The following is a 23256-nucleotide window of genomic DNA, read 5'->3' as shown; positions in this document are numbered from 1 at the left end:
CTGCCCACCGCCCACGGCCATTCTTTGTGTCCGCCCGCCCCCCCACCTGCCCCCACTACCCACTGCCCGCCCCAACCTGCACCCACACGGAGGTATTACTTCCCACCTTCCTCAGCCCCGTACACGTTCCTGATTCCTCCTGGGTGGCCGTCGCACAACGGTAGGCACCCCACTGGCTTCCAGAACAGTCTAAAGCCCTTCGTACTGCAGGACCCCCACCAATCCCTGCCGGTCTGCTGACCCTTTTGGTTTGTTTTCTCAGCCGTGTCCTCGAGTCTCCTCGAGTAACCCTAAAACCTGCAGAAATCTTGGCTTTCTCGAAAGCCCAGGGCCTCCTCGTGCTAATCACTCACTGAACACGAGCCACTGACGGCCACGACTGCCCCTCCCCGCCGAAGAGAGCAGAACAGCAGGTGGAAAGGGCACAAAAGGTGGGACGCACACCGAGGAAGACGCTCAGGGCAGGGGGTGGGGTGGAGGGCTCAGCACCACCACCCCCCCGGGGCCACGCCAGGGGACAAGGCTGCCACGAAAGCTCTCAGTAGCTGAGGGTAGGCACTCACACCCAGAGCACCGGAAGATCCCACGGCGATGGTGCTCGGGAGGCCATGCTGTCAGGACGGCCCCCACGGGTGCAGGTGCACCTGCGTGTGGTCCGGCCGCAGGGGGCTTCCGGCCTGGGAAGAAGACAGATACGGCTGTGTGCCACAGCCACTGGACGTGGGCCACTCAGCTCTAACACAGGCTCTCTCTGCCTTAATTCCCAGATCACAGGCAGCTTCTCTTTGTTATCTGGCTTCTAGTCTTCCTGATCCGGGAACACATTTATCAGACTCACTTTCTTCCCCCTCGACTCTTCACCAGCATTCTGCGGCTCACACACCAGGCTTTGGGTTATCATGCGTCCTTCTTTAGAAGACCGACCCAAGGGAGCTCTCCAACGAGCTAAGACAACTATAACCTCAGTGTGGCGCCCAGCCCCCGGTCCTGATCCCGGCGGAGCCCCGTCTCAGCGACCACTGGCCCTCCCGATGGGCTCAGGCCCAAAGCCAGCATCGGCCTGAGCTCTGTGCACCTGTCAGGACAGGACGGACTCTCCTCCAGCCACAAACGGTCCCCAGATTCCAGGCGCTCAAAACACTCTCTCCTCCACGTTCCGTGTCCACAGCGAGTAAGCGAGGGCCCGTGCTCACCTTCCCTCCGGGACTCACGCTGAGGGAGCAGCCACCTTCTAGGGCTTTCTCTATCACCGGAGCAGAGGGGAAGGGAGGACGCGGTGAGGTCCTCTTAGAGCTTAGAGCTCCCACAACATCTCTCCAGCCAAGCAAGGCGCACGGCCGCGCCTGATGTCACGTAAGCAGGGAAAAGTGACCCTCCACGTGCCCAGAAGGAGAAAGAATCAGAATGTTTATGAACAGAATGAAGAACCACACCACATACACTGCTTATTACCTTTTGGAGAAACCCAGTTCCTAGATGCAATACGACAATTTTAAAATATGTGTATTTTCGACCCTTCAGGTGGCCAAGATGTATGTTTCTAAAATATATCTGGCCTTCATCCACAGACCCTGAAAACGCCTCAGAGCCATAAAGGTGGAGTGGGTATCATGTCATTAATGAAGGTGACTTTGGACCCCACCCGAGGGCTGTGGCTGGTTGCCAGGAGGACCAAGGGTGTTATTAGAGGCTTGGACCAATCTGCAGGGAGGGGAGAAGGGCCGGAGGCTGAGTCCACGGCCACTGGCCGAGTCAGTCGTGACCACGTACCAACGAAGCCTCCGCAAAACCTGAGAGGAGGGCTTCCTGGCCCCCTTTTCAGACAGCTTCCACGTTTGAGGGACCAGGCTGGGCCCCCAGCCCTCGGAGGACAGACGCTCCTCTGTTTGGGCCCTTGCCCTCCGCAGCTCCTCGGCTGGCTGTTGATTCACATCCTTTCTCATATCCTTTAATAAATGGCAAATGGGAAGCGTTTCTGGGAGCTGCTCTGGCAAATTAATTGAATGCAAGGGGGAGGCGGTCGGAGCCTCCAATCTGTAGCCGGTCAGCCGTGTGAGGCACATGGGACAGCGGGGGGCTCACCACCTCTGTCTGAAGGGGGGAGGGGGCTCACCACCGCTGTCTGAGCGGGGAGGGCGAGCCGGGTCCTGCGGGACGGAGCCCTCACCCTGTAGGATCTGACGCTGTCTCCAGCAGCCAGGGTCGGAAGTGAACTGAATTCCCAACACCCTGCAGGTGTCCAGGAGCTGCCTGTGTGGGGGGGGACCCCAATGCCCCCGACGCTGGAAATCTAAAAAGACTAGTTAACAACACTAACTACTTTAAACGTTTTCCTACGGGGAGCCAGGCAGCACTCTAGACACTGGAGATACAGCAGCAAATAAATGCCCGCCCCCGCCTCCCAAGATTCACATGTAGTGGAATCATCCAGCTGTCATCACTCGGGCCAAATGACCTCCTCCTCATTTCTCATCCATCCAGCAAGCATCTGCCAAGCACCTCGTCACCTGCTGGGCACTGTGCTAGTCTCAGGAGATGCAGGGTCAGGGTCCTCGGGGGCTCACGTTGCGGGGACACGGCGAGCCATCAAGAAGGATGGGTGCCAGTGACACATCCGTCACACAGGATAAGGTGACCACAGTATTGTATTTCAAGCGCTCAGAGAGAAGATGTGCCTCGTTCTAGAGAGAAGCCTTTTCCAGTGATTCTCCAGCTGTGTTCTGGGGAGCCATTCGGGGTTCCGGAAGGGGGCTTCGGGAAGTCCCGCTGCATGAACAGGCTGCCACATTCCTCCCCACTCTTCACTCCGTTTCGTGTACTTACCGTCTTAGAAGGTTCGATTAAAACCGGGGGGACTGCTGATCTGATGTGATGCTGCTCTCTCGTTTCGTACGTATGAAAATAAACGCACCGAAGAGTTACGTCCCCAGGCTCATACGACCCCTGAGCAGCACTCCTGAGGCGGGCCGCTAACCTCCACGGAACTCTGTCCTTCCTTTTCTTTTTCTTCCTTTCTTTTCTGATTTCAACGGACACAGACTGCAGGTAAACTCCAAACACTAAGATCCAAACGTTCGTGGGCAAAGCTAATCAGGGAGGCTTTAAGGACATGTTTGCAGAGGAATCTGGACCCTTTTCCCAGCTGGTTTGAGAGCGGGCGTCACCACCGGGCAGGAGCAGAGAGCAGGGCCGTCCCCTGCCTTCTCGTCCTCCGCGGGCCACATCCCTGCCCTGCAGGCACAGTCACAGCTGCAACACCAGTTTCCGCTTCACATTTTGTCAGGATTCGAGAAAGGGTGCATGTCGGCCATCGTGGGTGAGAAAACCCCAGGCGGGTCCTGCGTGCCGTGGACGGAGGCGGGACAGACCTCCTGACCTCTGTGGAGCATGAATGTTCCAGAGGCAGCGTCGGAGAGTTGGTGAACACGGAGGCTTTCAGACGCTGGAAAGCCTCATCAGTGTTGCCCGCAGCCCTCGGCAGGGAAAGGAAAGGGCTCCCTCCTCTTTGTCTGTCTTCCAAGTACTAAGTGCGGTAGCTTCCTCACCAAACTCATCAGAAATGCAAATAAACTGTTTGATCTGCTCTCTCTCTGGCAACTGACAATTTATTTTCACACAGTCCCCGATATACACAAATCTCAGACACACGCACCGTAAGAATCAGACTTGATTTACCAGACGCCGAAGGTTTTTCCCTCCAGACGCCAGTAAGCTAAGAAAATCTCTAACTGCTCTGTTTCTGCAGATTCGCCTCTGGCTCCTGCTCCAGCCTCCCGTGCTGCCCGGGAAGACGGCCCATCCCCGGGGCTCGGGGGTCGGGGGTCGTGCGACTCTCCCCACAGTGCCGGGAACCTGCCTCTCCCTCACTCTCTTCTCTTCACTGCTTGAAATACCGCAGCCAGGCTCTCGGGGAGCCGGCGGCCCGGGGCTCATTCCAGAAGACCTCTGTGGCCATAGCAGGGTGCTGCCCTCCACCTACAGGGCAGGCTCCACGGGTGTCGTGGTTCCCGAAAAGGGGAGGGAAGGACCTTTTACCGACCCTCTCCGTCCCAGGGAGGTGATGGCAGCGGCTGCTGGAGGAACCGGAGCCTCACTGGCCTCATGAGCTGCCGCCAGGCTCCTGGCCTCTCTTGGCGTCAAGCGTCAAACCACAGCCGGCTCAGCGGAGAGCAAGAAGCCTGCCCCCTCCCAGGGACCCCACCCCACCCGCGAGAGAACCGGGGTCGCAGCTTCTTAGGATAGGCCTCTATTGTTTACAGCGGAGACTCTGGGTTCTTCCCCTCCTCTCAGGTCTTCGCCCAACGTGTGCACAACAGTTGAACACAGGGACGCTCTCCCCGCAAAGCAGTGCTGATGGGGCGCTGTGACAGGTTAGCGACTCAAATGCCACCGCACCGGGAGCTCCCGGCACCCCGGGGAGCACACAGGCGATGGCTCCGGCTGGACTGGACGGCGGGGAGCACGACTGCTCGCTCAGGCGGGGCCGGCGGGCGGAGCAGGTAGGGGAGCCAGGGTGCACGAATCAGACGGCAGACGAGCGCTCGCTCGGCCACCCCCACCCGGCCCGGCTTCGGTGTTTCCCGGCAGGTGAAGGGGCACACCAGATGCCCCGGGAACAACGAGGACCCCGTTTCCACCGCAACGTGACTGGACATCCGGACTTAAGACGTGGACGGCCCCGGCCGGCCCACCTGGGGTTGGTCCCGGCTTTCCGGCTCACTTTGCGCCCCCCGGAGGGGTCAGGCTGTCTGCACACATAGCTCATAAAGTTAACCCTCAAAATACCGTTTCCTACAAGCGGATTTTCGGCCGTGAAAACTTGCCCCAAACTGCACGGTCGCTTCCCCTGTTCCCCTTCCCGGATCCCTGATGTCTCCGCCAGCTTTGGCCGAGCCCCGCACCCCCCGCCCCAACACCTCTGCCACCGAGCCCAGGGCGCAGCGCCCAGGCCCGCAGAGCTCAGAGCCCGGCGAGGGCAGGGGGCGCGCCCCGGGCCGGGCGGACACGCACACACGCGCACTCACGCGCACACACACACACGCACGCACACACACACACAGACACTCCCGTGCGCCCCCGCCCCGCGCGTCCCGGGCTCTCCGAAGTTACCTCCGAGGCCCCCGCGGGGCTCCCGCTTCTCTCCGGCGGCGCGGCGCTCGGCCTCCAACGCCGCTTCTGGGGAAGGCTCCGCGCCCCCCGGCCCCGCTCACGGGCAGCCCGGGGTGGGGGTTGGGGGGGGGGGGTCCGCGCTCAGCCGAGCGGCGCCCCCCGGGCTGCGGGCGGGGCCGGGGCGGGCGGGCGGCGGGCTGGGGCGCGCATGGCCCCGGGCGGCCCCGGCCCCGGTCTTTTGTCTCGGGCTGGGGGCGCAGAGCCGCGCGGGGCCGGGGAGCCGGCGGCGGAGAGGCCCGGCTGGCGGCTCGCGGTCGCCCGCCCCGGGGCGCGCAGCGGGCGGGGCGCAGGGGCGGTGACTGCGCGCACCCCGGGGACGGAGGGGCGGGCCCGGGGAGGGGCGCGGCCGGAGGCTGCGGCGGGCGGGAGCGGGCGTGGGGGCGCAGCCGGAGCTCGGTCCCGGGTCGCGGCCGCCGCGCCGGCGGAGAGCGAGCGGAGGCTGCGCGCTGGAGGCGGCCGGGCGGCGGGAGTAGGGAGCGGGGTTCGCGTCTCCCCGGGTCCCCTGAGCTGAAGGTGACCGCGCCCCCGGGGCCGAGCCGGCCTGAGCGGAGTCCTCGCCTCTCCGCCCGGTGCCCCCGGCTCAACCCCTCCCGGGCCTCCGACTCCGCAGTCTCTGGCGAGGCCGCGGCCAAGTGGTCCCTCCGCTCGTTGATTTTCCCTCTTGGCCGGTCTCGGCTTAATTGGTACCCAGATTGGCGACTGGAGGTCATGTGACCATCCCGAACACACACACACACACACACACACACACACACACACACACACTCGCCCGGCGAACCAGGCGTGGGTTTGCAAAAGTCAGATTGGGCGCAAGGATGGGCACCGGCAGCCTTTGGCGAGTCGCCCTGTGCGTCGCAGTGGGGCTGAGACGCAGCTGCTGCCTCGGGTGCCACCGTCTCTACAGACCTGTCCCTGCGGCTGGCCAAGCTCGCCTTGAAAGCCTTCGGGTCCCCTCGGCAAGAGAAGCGCCAGAAAATGTCGTTTCAGGCCCATGCGATCCCGTTTCAAAAGGAATGTAAAACCCCCATCGAGTGTTGGTCCCTGCGCGGGGACAGGGCCCTCTCCGTGGGCCGCAGGCGGTGGCTCTTTCCGGAGCACAGCCAGGATGCCAGCGCGGCCTTTGCTACCTGTGGTCTGAGCCCCCGGGGGGGGGGGGGGGGGGGGGGGGGGGAGGGGGGCACGCATATCCCACCGGCCTCCCCTCCTGCGCCCTGCCTGCCTGTGGCTCCCGCAAGGCTCTAAGAGTGAACCTGCTAATAATGAACGGACACTTCAAATAAGGTCTGATCAGGGTGAGCCGGGCGGCCGGCTTGAGTTTCCCCAAGCTCCTCGCTGCGGGAGTTTTTAAATCATCTGCCTTTGGTATCTTTTCTCCGGGAGGTACAAGCCCCTTCTGTGGAGGAGACAAGGGGACTCCAAGGCGGAAGATGCGAGTCAAGTTTGTGCGGTGCCTTCCACCTGCTCAGGGACTCACAACTGGTGCCAGCACTGCCTCGGGTCTCTGGTCCGAACACGGTCTGTGACAAAGAGAGGCGTAATCCCAGAGAACACCGTGTCAGGGAAGGAGTCTGGTGATACCTAGAGATCTGGAGACTCTCTGGCCCCTCGAGTTCAGGTGGTTTCAGACCCAAGCAAAATACAGATCTATTTCTCCAAAAAAAAAAATGAGGACGGGGGGGGGGGGGCCGTGTGCAGCAATTGGGACGGGGGCTGTGCCAGGCCCCTGTTCCCTTCTCCAGGTCGTCCTTTCTCCTTCTTCCTAGGGTTTCTCTGTGAAGGGCCACCACAGAGGTTCCGGGAGGAAAAATGAGCCCAAATCTGCTTTTTTCTCCACCAGTTCAGCCGAGGCAGGCTGGACGTTTATTTAATTTCTTTCTTCTCAAAAACCGTTTTGGAAACCAACGTCTTAAATTTAAAAAGGCGTAAAATGAACATGCAGATTATAGCTCTCTGACCCTAAAAATCCCTGGATTGCAGCCAGGTGTTTGCTAGGGGATGTTCACAGTCACAAAGAACTCAGCCGGCGGTGCTCTCCCCTCCCCGCTCTTGATTTCCCTAAGAGGGTCCCAGACTCCCCCCACCCCTGCAGGCCTTCACCAGCACTCCCCCCGCTTCCTGTTTGGCTACTAAGCCCTCCTCAGGAGAGGCACAGGTGCACAGGTGCACAGGTTAGACCTCAGCCAGGCGCTGTCCCCCACGACGCTCTGGGAAGAGAGACCCCCTTTACTTTTCTGGGCGTACGGCGCGTAGCCTGTGCCCACCGCATCCCACCCACCTGGGGGAGTCCTCACCGGCAGACTCACTCCTCTGCACCACCCCCAGGGCCAGAATGCTACCAGACCACCCCCACCGTTCATCCATGGACCCAAAGCATAAAGGCTGGGGAGAAATGAGGAATGCATGCATTAGTCGCCCAGGATAAGCAAGGCTTTTAATTTCGTTTGTTTATTTTTTGGTGTGGGGGAACAGAAGGAGACAAGGGGATGAGACGGGGGCGGGGCAGGGCACCTGACATGAGACAGCAATGGAATCAGCACCCAGAGACCATCCGGCTTTCAGCCGCCACCCCCATTCCTGTGTGTCCCTCCCAGATCCCCACGTGTCACCTACAACACCGCTCAGACCCAGGTGAGGCCCCAGGATGGAAAGAGCGGGGCAGCACTGAATTTGGGATCTGGAGACGGGAGTGTGGACATCTGCTCCGTGATACAAGCCAGCCGTGTGGACACAGACAAAACCTAGCTCATCTGCAGCCCTTCAACACGCGGAATGTTGCTTTTGCTTAGGTTTAATGTCTGGGCTGAAGAACATGGAACAGAATTCGAGCTTGATTACGAAACCCCAATAAATCTGTGGGATCCATGTGACCCAGTCTCAGCGCAGTATCCCACTCAGGGAAATATAGTCCAGCAGCCAAAAGAAATCTATCCTTAATCCAATAGTTTATCTGAATTTCTCAAGGACAGCGTCTTCCTCTCTCGTCATTACTCACCTCAGTTATTTCAGAGCTTTTCTCTCTCAGGACCCTCTGTATCTCTCCAGGACCCTCCATATCTCTCCCAGGCCCCCATATCTCTCCCACACCCTCCATATCTCTCCAGGACCCCCATATCCCTCCTGGACTCCCATATCTCTCCCAGACCTTCCATAGCTCTCTCAGACCCCCATATCTCTCCCAGACCCCCATATCTCTCCCACACCCTCCATATCTCTCCAGGACCCCCATATCTCTCCAGGACCCCCATATCTCTCCCAGACCTTTCATATCTCTCAGACCCCATATCTCTCCTGGACCCTCCATATCTCTCTCAGATCCCCACATCCCTCCCAGACCCCCACATCCCTCCTGGACCCCCATATCTCCCGTAGGAAACATTGTTTCTGTTTCTGTTTCTGCCCCTTCCCCGCTGCTTTATAAGATCTCCATATTCGCCGTCCTCCCTCTAGAGGGGAAGGGCGAACCGGTCAGAATCAGGCTTCCTTTTTGTGACAGAGGTAGGGAGAAGCCTGTGAACACTCATGCAAGAGCACCTTAGGTCCATCATAACTAGGTCTCCTCTGGGCACGTTTTAAAAGGCCCTCCTGAGTATTAGGAAAGGTGCTGGGTGTGGCAGCAGCAGACAAGCCTCTTGTCTCCAGCTCCCCCCCACACACACACACACCGTCCTGGTTCACTTGACACGGCTTGGACCCTCTGCTGAGCTCAGTCTCACCTCCTAGAATTGGGTAGGATCCTTTGGGGGGTCATTGTGAAGCCTGAGTAGATGCAAAGTGTAAGTCTCATAATTGGCAGGTGTTTGTGGCTTTTAAGGTGACACAAGAGAGAAGGAAAGAAGAAGGGAGAGAAAGAAAGAAAGAAAAGAAAGAAAGAAAGAAAGAAAGAAAGAAAAGAAAGAAAGAAAGAAAGAAAGAAAGAAAGAAAGAAAAAGAAAAAAGTGAGGAAGGAAGGGGAAGGGGAAGGAAAGAAAGAGAGAGGGAGGAGGAGGAAGGAGGGAGATGGGAAAGGATGGGAAGGGAGGAGGGGAAGGGAAGGAAAGAAGGAGAGAGGGAAGAGGAGGAAGGAGGGAGAGGGGAAAGGATGGGAAGGGAGGAGGGGAAGGGGAGGGACGAGGGGAGGGAAGAGGGAGGAGGGCAGACGGCCATCTTGGGCATCTAGGCAAACGCCTGAGTGCACGGATGAGCGGGGGAGTTGAGGCCCACGAAAGCTGTCCCCCACCCCACCCCACCCCCACCCCACCCCCGGGCTGCAAGTCCCAGCCGCAGTCTCCTTCTTGGAGGAAGCGTGGCTCTGCTGGCTTGACAAAACGGCGGCATCGGCCCAGGAGCCAACAAGGCCATGCCGCTGGCCCGGTGCTGTCTCTGACCCTGAGCCATCCAGGAACCCCGTATCTTGGTCCCGTGTACCCCAGGCTTGTCATCTGCCAGCACAGCACTTACGGCCCGGCCCTGACCCTGGGGCTCCCTGGATCCCATCCTCCTAAACTCGCCTGTCCCGGGTCACATCTGAGGACTCCCAAAAACGCACGTGGCACAGAAATGAATGTCCGGGGTCATTTCAGACCCTGGTTTCCGAGCTGCAGGAGGAGAGCGGCCTCTCCCGTCTACGGCCCAAGGAAAGCCTTTGCGACACACTGTCCCTTCCCAGGCCGATCTCAGCAGGGGCAGGGCTTTGGGGCACAGAAACAGGCTTCTGAGACAACGTGGGGTTGGTGGGGTGCAGAGTCACCGTGCGTCCCTAACCACGTGGCTGTGGGCTGCGCGGGGGGAGGCTGTCGTAGCAGATTCCGACCACGAAAACGAGGCCCGGGAGGAGCTGTAAACTGGATCTGAAACCAGACCTGAGCTCTTGTGAATCCGGGCTCGGTGTCCGCAGGGGGCCGCTGCCCAAACCTCCGGGGATGCTGTGTATCGGGGAAGGGGGTGCTCAGAGCCCCACCCTGCTGCCTGGGAGCCTCCCCGGATGAGGCTGGAGACCAGGGGCCTCTTCAGACCGAGGTGAGCCCGGCAGCCCCGTGGTCGTCTCCAGAAGGCTGGGTCTCAGGCTGGACGCGTCCCGGTTGTATTTGGACCTCGGATGCCACGCCTCTGCTTTGCACGTGGCCCCTTCCAGGCACAGGCTCCCGCTGGGGTGTCTGGCAGGTGCGGAGGACATTGGTCATTCTGTGGCTGCCCAGATTCTAAATTCTCTTCTTAGTTTGGAGAAAGTTGCCATTTTGAACCCTCAATGTCCCCTCTCCCCCCAACCCCTGGCGGACGGGGAGCGGGTATTGGCCAACCCAGGGCTCCTGCCCGACGCCATGAGTCTGAAGCCAAAGAATCTGGGGGCGGTTCGGAGACCGTCCCACCCCTGGCTGGCAGTGGCATCCGGGGCGCCACGTGGGAGCGGCGTGACTTTGTGACTGCTTATGTGGGAAGGTGCGGCGAGAGTCCCCAGCGGGAGTCACTAGACCTTTCTGGGTCTCTCCACGGCACCCGGGTGATTCGGGAAGCCTGACCCCTGAAAGTGCCCGGGACATAGCAGGGGCTCAGTGTTGGTCACACAGTCAGACGTCCCTGCAAACACTGCGGAACGTGAGTCTCATCCATTTCCGGAATTTCACCCGGGCGGCCCCCAGCCCGACTTGACGCTAACCCCACAACACACACCTGGTGCCGGGCAGCGTGGATTTGGTTTGCGTGATCTGCTCTCTTGCCGAGGCCGGACAGACGGGGATGGAGCCACGGCCAGGGCAGTGAAATGACCTCGCCGAGGCCCCCCAGAGAGCGGGCCTTCCCTCAGGCTGATGCAACACGGTCCCGGCTAGACTGAGCTTCTGACAGAACGTGGTTCTAGGTCCAGCGTGCCTGAGGACACCGCCCGCCAGGACAGAACTCGATGGAAAAGAGTATTTGCCAGAAGTCCATTTATGCCACCCCAAGGTGGCCGTGCTGCGTGGGCTGTTTTGTGATCGCAGCAGGGCCGGCCTCTCGTTCTGAGATCCCAGCGTTTCCCTGGCGGTACCCGGATCCCTGAGATCGACAAAAATATTTTTAGGGGTTGGCAAACGGGCACGCCTGCAGGTTTCCCCTGAAATAGCCCTCTCCTGTATCCCGTCAGGGATGCCGGGTTACCGGATAACCTGACTCATCCAGAATCGCCTACCAGCTAAGCAGAAGACACAGCCTCGCTAGCACCGGATCGCAGGGAGGAACGCATCTGTTTATTCCGTGAAAACGCCAAGGGCCACAATGTGCCAGGCCCTCTGTCGGCTACGCCGGAAAGCTGAGACGTCGCCAAGTACCCATGAAGAAGCTACCGCACGCCGGGCACGTACTCTGAGACTGACCTGACTTCAGCCTCACAAAAAGCCTCTAAGGCAGGGAATGCCGCGATTCCCATTTTACAGATGGGAAATCAGAGAGCAGAAAGGTTTCGTTACTTCTCCAGGATCACGTAGCTATAGGAGCCCGAGCAGGGAGCTGGCCCGGCTGTCTTCTCCAGAACACGGTCCCCTGGTGCGTGTCTTTACGCTACAGAGATGAGTGGCACCGGGCTCCGAGAGCCTCGGGGGCCCATGGGAGAGACAGGTGCCCAGAACGTCCTTACAGCTCACAGGGTGGTCAGTGAGTACAGAGTGGCACGGGGATACTCAGGAGGCGGCTAGGCCATCTGAGGGTCACAGCGCTGTCACCTTGCTTATTGTCCAAGGAATTGCTTCTTTTCTTTTTTGGAGTGCGTAAGGCACACAACATCACAAAATTTTACAACGTCCAAAAGGTACCAACGAGTCACCCTGTCTAGAGACACCTGCCCGACCAGTGTCTTCCTCCAGAGACAGACCATACAAGGAAAAGTGGATCGGTGTTTCTTATTGCAAAACAGCGACATTCTGCACACGTTATCTCACACACTAATTGTTTTCACCACCAAGATATTTTGGAGATCACCCCATGTCGGTACTTGTAAGGCTCCTTAGTCCCTCCAGCTGAACTTTCACCCCAAGATACACGTAGATTCGCCTGGTAGCTGGCTTGATCTTTGCATGGTTGCATCGTGTTCCGTTGTACAAATTACCTTAATGTATTTAATGAGCTTCTACTACACACCCTGAAGAACAAACACCTGCAGGAAAAATCCTTAAAAGTAGAGCCAATGAGTCAAAACGTGACTGTAACTTCCTGATATTAAAAATTTACCCTCCGGGGCGCCTGGGCGGCTCAGTCGGTTAAGCACCCAACTCTTGGTTTCGGCTCGGGTCATGATCTTACGGTTTCATGAGTTCGAACCCCGCATCGGGCTCTGAGATAATAGTGTGCAGCCTGCTGGGGATTCTCTCTCTCTCTCTCTCTCTCTCTCCTTCCCTCTCTCTCTGCCCCTCCCTATGCACGCTATCTCTGTATCTCTCAAAATAAATAAACACACTTAAAAAAAAATTCACCCTGCACTGAGGTTATACCAGCACATACTCCCAACAGATCAGAAAAAGTTATCTGCATGATTTCGATTTTTTGGACAATGTGACATTTTCTTCATGGCCCCACTGAAAGTCAGATTCCTTTCTCGAATTTCTGTTTGCCGGACAGAGTTCAACATATGTCAGCGCGCTTACCGTCTAAATGCGTTTGGATCTCCTGTGCCTGCTCCCCTCTCTGACAGCGACCCAAGGGAGCTTTCTTGGTGGCGACACGCCTTTCTCTATCCACACCCCCTCCCGGCCCTACAGCACCGCTCTGCGAAGGTTGACCCCGGATCACTTGGGGCAGAGACATCCAAACGTCACCTGCCCGCTTCGGGATCAAGGCTGCAGCCTGGTTTTCTCCTCTTTCCGTCTTCCCCGCTCGCCTTTGTCGAATCTCTGAGTTTCTAAGTCACCTGCTTTCAGGATTTTGTGTCCAAGCCGACGCGCACGCGTGAGAACCGCTCGCACAGATCAAAAGGACACCTGTCGTAGTTTCAATTCTGTGGTCATTTCGAGTCAGGCTTCCTATTACACTTCCATTCACTACATGCCTGCGGCTTCTTCGCATCGGGGGGGGGCAGATTTTGATGATTTTCAAAGATGGCGGTGTCTGCGGCCCACCCTTGTGGCCGTAACGGACCCAACCACCCACTTCTTTGGACGGTGCTCCGTCACTCCCGTCACCACGTCGCTACCACGCCACGCCCTTAGGGTCTCCCCTCTGCACGCTCTTCCTCTGCCAAATACTGGCTTTTTACACACTTAACTTTATGTCTTTAAATACATTTCCCCGCTATCCAGAAGACGACATTCCCGGGACACCTTCCAAACCCAGAATGCTGTAAAACAAAAATGCAACTGCTGTTAATTTAGGTGGGGAATGGGTGTCCCCAGACGAAAAGAATAAGCTCTCCTCCCTGTTCCCATACCTTGGGACACACCTCGCTGACGGACGCAGTGCACGAGCGGAGACAAGCACAGATGCTCCCAGAGGGTCCAGGGCTCTGGAGGCTGGATGCCAGGTGCTGAGTGTGGTTCTAGGGAAGGGACTCGGGGGGCTGCTCGCAGCTAGGGGGCACTCGCGGCTGGGGGGACACTAGCGCCTGGGGGCATTCATGGCCGGGGGACACTCACGGCTGAGGGGGCACTTGCACCCAGGGGGGCACTCACAGCAGGAGGGGCACTCACACCTGGGGTCACTCACACCTGGGGGGCACTCGCGGCTGGGGGGACACTAGCGTCTGGGGGGCATTCATGGCCGGGGGACACTCACGGCTGAGGGGGCACTCACACCCGGGGGGGCACTTGCACCCAGGGGGGCAGTCACAGCTGGGGGGCACTCACACCTGGGGGACACTCACACCTGGGGGCACTCACGGGCGGGGGGGCACTCACAGCTGGGGGACACTCACGGCTGGGGGGCACTCACACCTGGGGGACACTCACACCTGGGGGGCACTCACAGGTCGGGGGGCACTCACACCTGGGGGGCACTCACAGGTCGGGGGGCACTCACACCTGGGGGACACTCAGAGCTGGGGGACACTCACAGCTGGGGGACACTCACGGCTGGGGGGCACTCACACCTGGGGGACACTCATGGCTGGGGGGCACTCACGGCTGGGGGGCACTCACACCTGGGGGACACTCATGGCTGGGGGGGCACTCACACCTGGGGGACACTCACGGCTGGGGAGCCCTCATGGCTGGAAGGGCACTCACACCTGGGGGACACTCACGGCTGGGGGGCACTCACACCTGGGGGACACTCACGGCTGGGGGGGCACTCACACCTGGGGGACACTCACGGCTGGGGAGCCCTCATGGCTGGGGGGCACTCACACCTGGGGGACACTCATGGCTGGGGGGCACTCACACCTGGGGGACACTCACGGCTGGGGAGCACTCACACCTGGGGGACACTCACATCTGGGGGACACTCACGGCTGGGGGGGCACTCAGGCTGGGGGCACTCACACCTGGGGGGCACTCACAGCTGGGGGGGCACTCACACCCGGGGGGCACTCACGGCTGGGGAGCACTCACACCTGGGGGACACTCACATCTGGGGGACACTCACGGCTGAGGGGGCACTCAGGCTGGGGACACTCACATCTGGGGGACACTCACGGCTGGGGAGCACTCACACCTGGGGGACACTCACATCTGGGGGACACTCACGGCTGGGGGGGCACTCAGGCTGGGGGCACTCACACCTGGGGGGCACTCACGGCTGGGGGGGCACTCACACCCAGGGGGCACTCATGGCTGGGGAGCACTCACACCTGGGGGACACTCACATCTGGGGGACACTCACGGCTGGGGGGGCACTCAGGCTGGGGGCACTCACACCTGGGGGGCACTCATGGCTGGGGGGGCACTCAGGCTGGGGGGCACTCACACCTGGGGGACACTCACGGCTGGGGAGCCCTCATGGCTGGAAGGGCACTCACACCTGGGGGACACTCACGGCTGGGGAGCACTCACACCTGGGGGACACTCACATCTGGGGGACACTCACGGCTGGGGGGGCACTCAGGCTGGGGGCACTCACACCTGGGGGGCACTCACGGCTGGGGGGGCACTCACACCCGGGGGGCACTCATGGCTGGGGAGCACTCACACCTGGGGGACACTCACATCTGGGGGACACTCACGGCTGGGGGGGCACTCAGGCTGGGGGCACTCACACCTGGGGGGCACTCACGGCTGGGGGGGGCACTCACACCCGGGGGGCACTCACGGCTGGGGAGCACTCACACCTGGGGGACACTCACATCTGGGGGACACTCACGGCTGGGGGGGCACTCAGGCTGGGGACACTCACACCTGAGGGGCACTCACGGCTGGGGGGGGGGACACTGCCTCTCTAACGGCTCACTGCAAAACCAACACTGAGCACTACTTTCTTTTTGCTGTGTTTCGCTTTTGTCTTTCTTCATAAAGGCCAGAGTCCTCTTTGGGGTTTCCTGGTGGCAGAAACAGGCACTGAGGCCGAGTCTTTCACAAAAAGAAAGTGGCGTGACCCCAACTTCTGCAAGATGGGGGATCCACGCGCATCTTCATTACTTGATCATCAGCTTTAAGTCACGTCAACCCCCTGCACCCCTCGTCCCAGTCACAGGTTTTGTTGGAAACATAACGTGCGTGTGGCGTGCGCACTCTCGTCCGTGCGTGGAGCGTCACCAGGGGGCCTGGCAATAAACGGACCTACCTCGCCGGTCTTGTTGTGGACGGTGACTCCGTTCGTCTCTTGCGTAGCTAAATTTCATCTTCGAGCCGTCTATGTTTATATGGCGGAATGTTACTCGGCCGTCAGTCCTGCCACCCGCAACGACGTGGATGGCTCCAGAAGGTACGACGCTAAGTGAAAGAAGTCAGTCAGGGAAAGACAAACGCACAGGATTTCGCTCATATGTGGAACTTAAGAAACAAAACAGATGAACAGAGGGGAAGCGAAGGAAAAATAAGAGAAGATAAAACCAGAGGGAGGCAAACCGTAAGAGACTCTAACGATGCAGAACAACTGAGGCTGGACAGAGGGAGGTGGGGGGGGAGGGGCTGGACGGGGGAGGGGCGCTAGGAGGGCACCTGTGGGACGAGCGTGAGCGCTCGGGGTTGTATGTAGGTGACGAATCACTGGCTTCCACTCCCGAAACCAGTATTACGCTACATGTTAACGAACTAGAATTTAAATTTTTAAAAACGTAGGAAAAAAAAGAATGCCGTGTGGAAACCACACACCCTGTGTTCTTAAATATTAAATATTTTTCTCTTGCTTTTATGCTCGGCAACAGCTTAAAGCCTCTTCCATGAAATCCTCAGCCATCTTCTCTCTTGGAGCACCCTACTGGCACTGCTCTGCTGCCTTTTGGATTGGGTCATTTTCTTAAAGAAGCTTGAGACCAGCTGGTATTTCTTCTTTTCATAAGTGATTAATCTTTTCACCTGGCTGCTCAAAGGATTCTTCCTTCCTTATTCCTTTCCTCCTTCCCTCCTTCCTTTCCTCCTGCCTTCCTTCCCCCCTCCTCCCCTCCCTTCCCCTTCCTTTCCTCCCCTCCTCTTCCCTTCCTCCCTTCTCTCCTCCCCCCCTCCCTTCCCCCTCCCTTCTCCCCTCCCTTACCCCCTCCTCCCCTCCCTTCCCCTTCCTTTCCTCCCTTCCTCTTCCCTTCCTCCCTTCTCTCCTCCCCCCTCCCTCCCCCCTCCCTTCTCCCCTCCCTTACCCCCTCCTCCCCTCCCTTCCCCTTCCTTTCCTCCCTTCCTCCCTCCCTCCTTCCTTCTCTCCTCCCCCCTCCTTCCTCCCCTGCCTTCCCCTCCCTTCCTCCCTTTCTTCCTTCCTCCCTTCTCTCCTCCCTTCCCCCCTCCTCCCCTCCCTTCCCCTTCCTTTCCTCCCTTCCCCCTCCCTTCGTCCCTTCCCCTTCCCTCCTTCCTTCCTTCCTCCCTTCTCTCATACCCCTCCCTTCTCCCCTCCTCCCCTCCTTTCCCCTTCCCTTCCTCCCTCCCCCCTCCCTTTCTCCCTCTCTCCCTCCCTCCTTCCTTCCTTCCTCCCTTCTCTCATCCCCCCTCTTCTCCCCTCCCTTCCCCCTCCCTTCCTCCCTTTCTCCCTCCCTCCTTCCTTCCTTCCTTCCTTCCTTCCTTCCTTCCTTCCTTCCTCCCTTCTCTCCTCACCCCTCCCCCTCCCTTCCCCCCTCCTCCCTTCTCCTCCCCCCTCCCTTCCTCCCTCCCTCCTTTCTTCCCTCCTTCTTTCCCTCACTCCCCCCTCACTTTTAGCAGACACTATTTGTTGCTGATAATGTATCAGTGGTTCCCGGAACCCAGTGTATACCTTTGGTCTGTAAGTTCAAACCTTCTTTCATTTCTGGAGAGTTTTCATAAATTAGATCTGGAAATGTCTCCTGGCTCCCCCCCCTTCCCGGTTTCCCTCCCTCCCTCCCTCCCTCCCTCAGGCCTGCCTTGCCAGCCCCCTCCGTGAGCATCGTGAGCATCGTGTGCATCGGCCTCTTTACCTCCCTTCCCTTCCCTGGTCTGGTCCAGGGAGTGCTCTCCCCTCCCCATGTCCCCTCTGTGTCCCCTCCATGTCCCCCCCGCGTCTCCCCCCATCCCCTCATGTCCCCCCACGTCCCCTTGCTCCGTCCCATATCCACTCGGAGCCTCAGCTGCACACAGGCGGTCCCTCTGTCCCGTGGCTGAAGCCACCACTCACACTCAGTGGTGTGTGCCCAGTGGACAATCCTGGCCTGCGGTTCACGGCCTCCGCACAGGACCCCTTTCTCATCCCAGGCCAGTCCCTGCGGGTCTCTGGCTCCCAGTGAAATCCAGTGTCTGGATATTTGACGACTGTCCTGGGCAGGGGACAGAAATCTCCAAGGATGCTCCCCCTCCCCGCCCCTGCTCTTCCTGTCCCTGTCAAACGGGGTTCAGGGACATTCTCCCAGACCCTCTGCTCCAACACAAGGATTTTTTTCCTCCTTGGGGGCTTCCTCCGCCCCCTGCTCCAGGGCCTTGCACCGCCTGGGGGAGCCCTCTCCCCTCCGTTTCCTCCTGGCTTCCTCAGGGACGCGCTCTGTTGCGGACGTCCGCTGGGGGTCCAGCCTAAGAGTAGTCACCCTCCCCACCCCTGCAGCTCAAGGTCCAGCTGACTGCCCTCCCCACGGGGCCACCCTGGGGCCAAGGCCGCAGGGACCGGCAGGTGCGGGTGGCCCGGTCTGGGACCTGGGGTGAGCAGGCCTGCATTTGGGCCTGTCTGGGTGCTCGCCCCAGGTCTCCAGGCCGCAGCCGCCCCGGCTGGTGCTGACCCACAGCGGACCCACCCACCACGGCACAGACAAGGAAACTGGAAGACGCATTTATAAATTCTACAAAAGCAGCTTTCTGTCTGTTGAATTTAATGATAAACAATTTGGCTTATATTTTTGTGCATCTTCTTTCCTCCCCCCCCCCCACCAATAATTTGATTAAAAGTATGGGTTTGGGCAAAGTGGGGTCAACAACAAAACCCAGCAAACAGCAACTGGCATCTCACACTGCAGATTCCGAGGACGGCGTTTCAGGGAAATGTCCAGCCCTCCCCGGGGATGCTCCGCGAGGCCAGCGGCGGAGGGGTGGGGACCCCGGCTGAGGGTGTAACACTGGGGGAGTGAACAAGGCTGAGAGCCATGCGCGAACGGTGGGCCAATATCAGCAAGAGGGCCTGTGCTAGTCCGACAAAACTGGGGGCCACGGGCAGATGCCACCAGCAGGGTTTGGAGCTGGGGCCAGAGCGGCAGCGGCCTGCGTGGTCAGGGGCAGCCGACAGCGAGACGGTGTGGTCCAGCGGTGGCTTCAGCCCGCCCGCCATTACTGTCTGTGTGCAGCAACCACCGCCGGTTAAAGGGCGGTGAAGGGGCCAGCGCAGCGACAGCCAGCCTCTGCCTGCATCAGGGGCGGTTGCGGGCGTCGGACGAGAAAATGAGATATGAAAACCCTCCGGCGGAATCCAAAGGCAGCATTATCATCAGTGTTTGATTGGGTGTGGCGGATGCATTATTCCACGTCGCAAGTCTCCGGTGATTCCAGGTGCTTAAGGGACAGCGAGTTCCCGAGCCCTCGTTAGCGAACGCCTGTTTCGACAGTTCGCTCCTGGCACGGAGATGCCCGCAGAAGGCTCACCGCAGGCTCCAGCCAGCCCGTCCTCGGATGTGAGCCGGGCTCCAAACTCCGGGGATGCTGGTAGGAGCGGTTGTCACAGGAAGCCCACGGCCTGGCCCTTTGTTCGTTTACTTTTGCATTTATTTAGTCAGTCACTTATATTTTCATTATCTGAAAGAACGAGGGTAAAAGAAACACACGAATGAAGCAGGCTTGCCTCCGAGCTATTTGTTAACAAGCTTCTTCTAAACAACAGTGTTCGAGTCGCAGGGGCTTTGCAGAGACGGCACAAGAGATGCCCACGTACCCTAGACTGGATTCCACCTGCTGCTACCATCTGACGTTAACACGGTTCACCCGTCACGAGCGACGGCCTTGCGTTGATGCGTCCGTACGAACTCCGGTCGCCCAACATCTTCCGGGCCTCCACCCACTGCCTTGATCTGTCCCAGGACCCCCTGTGGACACTGCGCCGCATTTCCCCGCCGTGTCTCCTGGGGCCGGGACGGCTTCTCAGACCCCACCCCCCCTCGTTTGGGATGTCCTTGGCAGTTTGAGGCGGGTCAGTATTTTGCAGACTGTCCCTCACTTGGGTTTTCCTCATAGTTAGACGGGTTCTGGGTTGGGGGGGAGGGAACCACGGAGGTGAAGTGCCCTCGGCACACATCAGACCGCAGGGACCTACCGCCCGTCCGGCTCATCACCGTTGCTGCTACTTTGGTCACGTGGGTCATGCTCCTCCACCGCAAAGTCGCCCTGTTTCTCCCCATTTCTTTTTTTTTTTTTTTTTTTTTTAATTTTTTTTTTCAACGTTTTTTATTTATTTTTGGGACAGAGAGAGACAGAGCATGAACGGGGGAGGGGCAGAGAGAGAGGGAGACACAGAATCGGAAACAGGCTCCAGGCTCCGAGCCATCAGCCCAGAGCCTGACGCGGGGCTCGAACTCACGGACCGCGAGATCGTGACCTGGCTGAAGTCGGACGCTTAACCGACTGCGCCACCCAGGCGCCCCTGTTTCTCCCCATTTCTGAACCGTATTCCTTGGAAGGAAGGCGCCGTGTGCATCCCACACCGAATTCTTCCGGATAACAGACGAACGCAACTGCCTTTTCTCCCTCGCTTCTTTACCTCCTCGGCGCACGCTGAAATCGCTGTGGACCCCCGAGTATTTATGCCAGCGTCGGGGAACGGTCCCGCACGTCCCGGCTCGGCTGCTCCAGCCGTGGCCACCGGCAGCTCCATCCGGGGCCCCTGGACTTCCGGCCCACGGATCCGGGGGAGAGGTTGTCTCGGGCCACCGAGGGGTCATCTGTGACAGCAGCGTCACGGGGTCACCGCTCCAGTTCCGCGCGGAAGCTCCAGCTGTGCCTCACTGCTTCCACCCTCGGCCCCACGTCCCTGCCAACCACGCACGTGACCGCGTGCGTACGTACGCACACGTCTTACTACCGAGACGCTACACTCGTATGCGGACACACGCGTACATACCTGTGCGGACACGCACATAGATTAGCAACAAAATTACTTTATTGTCAAACAGGTGCTTGCATAGTGATAAAGCTTAAATGTACACGGGAATTACACTTTACCAAACGCCTTAAAAGCTCCCGCGGGCTCGTCCACTACTTGAAACATCTGACCTGCGCTCACGTCTAGCGGCGTCCTTCACCAAGACGGGATTTCGGCAACACCTGACACGGCTCCGGCCGCCCCTTTCAGTTGACTAGCAACAGAACCAGACTGGTGAATATCTTTCACGAAAAATAAACAAGACCTATTTTAGTTGGGATTCAGACGATCTCCCTGCTTAAACCTGCTGAGCAAAACGTTTACCGTGTTTTCACCAGGGCGACTTTCCAGCGACGAGGCGAACTCGCGGACTCACACGGATAAAAGCCGCCCACTCCATGGGGTCCTCCCAGACCCCACTCCAGCGCCTCCACCTGGCAGGACCCCCAGCCCACCCCCGTGGGCACCCCCCAGCCCCCACCCCGACGCACACCCCCCAGTCCCCACCCCGGTGGGCCTTCCCAGCCCCGTCTTCAGAGACCCTCTGTGTGCACTTCCCGCTACCCCCCACGTATCAGGACCACGGGGTCGTTTGGGAACATTCCTCATGGATCCCATCTCTTCCCTCCTCCAGTAACTACAGGTGCCAATGAGCGGTCTGTGCCCACAGGACACACGGGGATGGGTGTAGGTCGCCCCCTGCAGAGCAACGAGAACATCCTGTCTTAGCTCCGTTCTGTGCGTATGTTTTCAAAACATTTTGTTTTAAATCTTCATTACCTAGGCTTTTAACATCAAATGTATGGTTGTTTCCTTTTCCATTATAATGTCCTTGAGATTTCCAATTTAATTAAAACTATCTTTTAAAAGCTATCTTATGAAATTTTTTTAATTTTTTTTTTATTTTTGAGAGAGAGAGAGAGAGAGAGAGAGAGAGAGAGAGATACAGAGCACAAGTGGGGGAGTGGCAGAGAGAGAGGGAGAGACAAAATCCAAAGCGGGCTCCAGGCTCTGAGCTGTCAGCACAGAGCCCGACGCAGGGCTCGAACTCACGAACTTCGAGATCATAACCTAAGCTGAAGTCGGACTTAACCGACTGAGCCGCCCAGGCGCCCCTTGTAAAAATTATTCTTAATTGCACAATTAATATGTGAAATTCATGCTTGATTCTTTTTTGTTTCCTCCTAGTATCTTTCTGTTTCCTGCTGGAATGTATCCTGTAGCTCTCCCTTCCGGAGAGTCTGTGGAGGTAAACTGATCGGAGTCCTTATAAAAATGCCTGCATGTCACCCCCCAGTCGGATGATGACGTACCAATAGGACATTCAAGCAGCAAACACACCCCCTCCTCCCCCAGCACCTTGTAGACTTCCTCTCTCACCCTGGGCTGCTGGGGTGAGCCTGATTCTCATTCAGACGTCAATATTCTGCCTGTGTTTTCTGGGAGTTTGGAGAATTTTCTGTCTACGTCCTTGCAGCTGAAATGCCACACCGCACGGCCGGCTGTCGTCACGGACTTGCTCCTCAACTCCCCCTACGTGGCAGGTGTTTGGACCACGGTCTGTCCACAGTTGGACGAAACACCACGCTCTCGTGGCTCCCCGATCCCGCGCCCCCGCCCGGTCTATGTATTCTCCGCCTCTCACGCTGCAGTTAGATGGCTGCTTCCATCTCTGGACTGACCCCTCACGTCCCTGGACGTTTCCTTTCTACGACCCGCACCTCCCTCCTCTGCGGTCTGGGAGGACTGCTCACTTCAGCCTACGGCTCACTCACAACCCTTTCCATCCGCTATTCAACTCAGTCCCCGGGGACTTGATTTCAGCGTTTTGCTGTTAGTGGCAAGGTCTTTGGCGTAAACGTCTTTCTGGTGTCACAGGTGCATCTGCTCTCGGCGGGGCTGGGGGGACAGGAAGGCCCCTTGGCACAGGGCGGCACGCACGGCTGGCGGGCAGAGAGGCACAGGTGCGCCGCTGGGGACATGGCCGCCCGGGGCCCAGTGGAAGGTCGGCTCCCCCCCCAATAGTGAGTGCTTCCCTCTTGGTTTAAATAGCAGGGGAGGCTGTCCTGAGTCATGTGATGGCTTCGGAGACTTACAGGACCACAGGAGTCACCGGCGGCCCCTCCCAGCCAGTTAATGCCACGTCATCAGCGGGTCTGAGGCTGTCCAGTCCCTTGTTGTCCAAATACCACCAGGGAGCAGGGCTGCTGTGCCTCCCAGCTCCCTAGCAGCCCGTCCCCACGTCACGGCCCGTCCCCAGGTCACAGTCCATGCCCACGAGGGTGAAAGAGTCACACCACATCCAAAGCCACAGCCCAGCCAGATGGGTCACCTTAGAATTGTCTTCCCTTGTTTGGACACATTGTCTCTTTTGCAGGGGACTGGCTTTCCCCGAATGTTTACTGGCTCTTCCCCGTGCCCGGTCCTGCTGGCCGAGGTCTGGCCTCTGACCTGCCATCTAGGAGAAGGGGATGGATCCCCCCTGCCCCACAGAATGCGTGGTGCCTGCTG

General features: G+C 58.9%; 1 protein-coding gene across 2 annotated transcripts in view; it reads right to left on the bottom strand.

Annotated features, from left to right (window-relative positions):
* The window catches only part of TMED3 (transmembrane p24 trafficking protein 3), an 84432-nt gene that overhangs the window by 12240 nt on the left and 48936 nt on the right, over positions 1–23256 (bottom strand). Inside the window, exon 3 of one of the 2 annotated variants that reach the window (XM_058736333.1) lies at positions 18618–19406. The exons of the other annotated variant lie outside the window; for it this stretch is intronic. Within the exon in view, the coding sequence (XP_058592316.1) occupies positions 19392–19406 (15 nt within the window). The 3' untranslated portion in view covers positions 18618–19391. Of the gene's footprint in view, positions 1–18617; positions 19407–23256 lie in introns of those variants that run through there. 2 annotated transcript variants of the gene reach the window in all.

This window comes from Neofelis nebulosa, chromosome 7, assembly GCF_028018385.1.
Source record: "Neofelis nebulosa isolate mNeoNeb1 chromosome 7, mNeoNeb1.pri, whole genome shotgun sequence".
NCBI lineage: Eukaryota > Metazoa > Chordata > Mammalia > Carnivora > Felidae > Neofelis > Neofelis nebulosa.
Note: the sequence above shows the minus strand (reverse complement) of the source record. Positions and strands in the feature narration are given on the sequence as shown.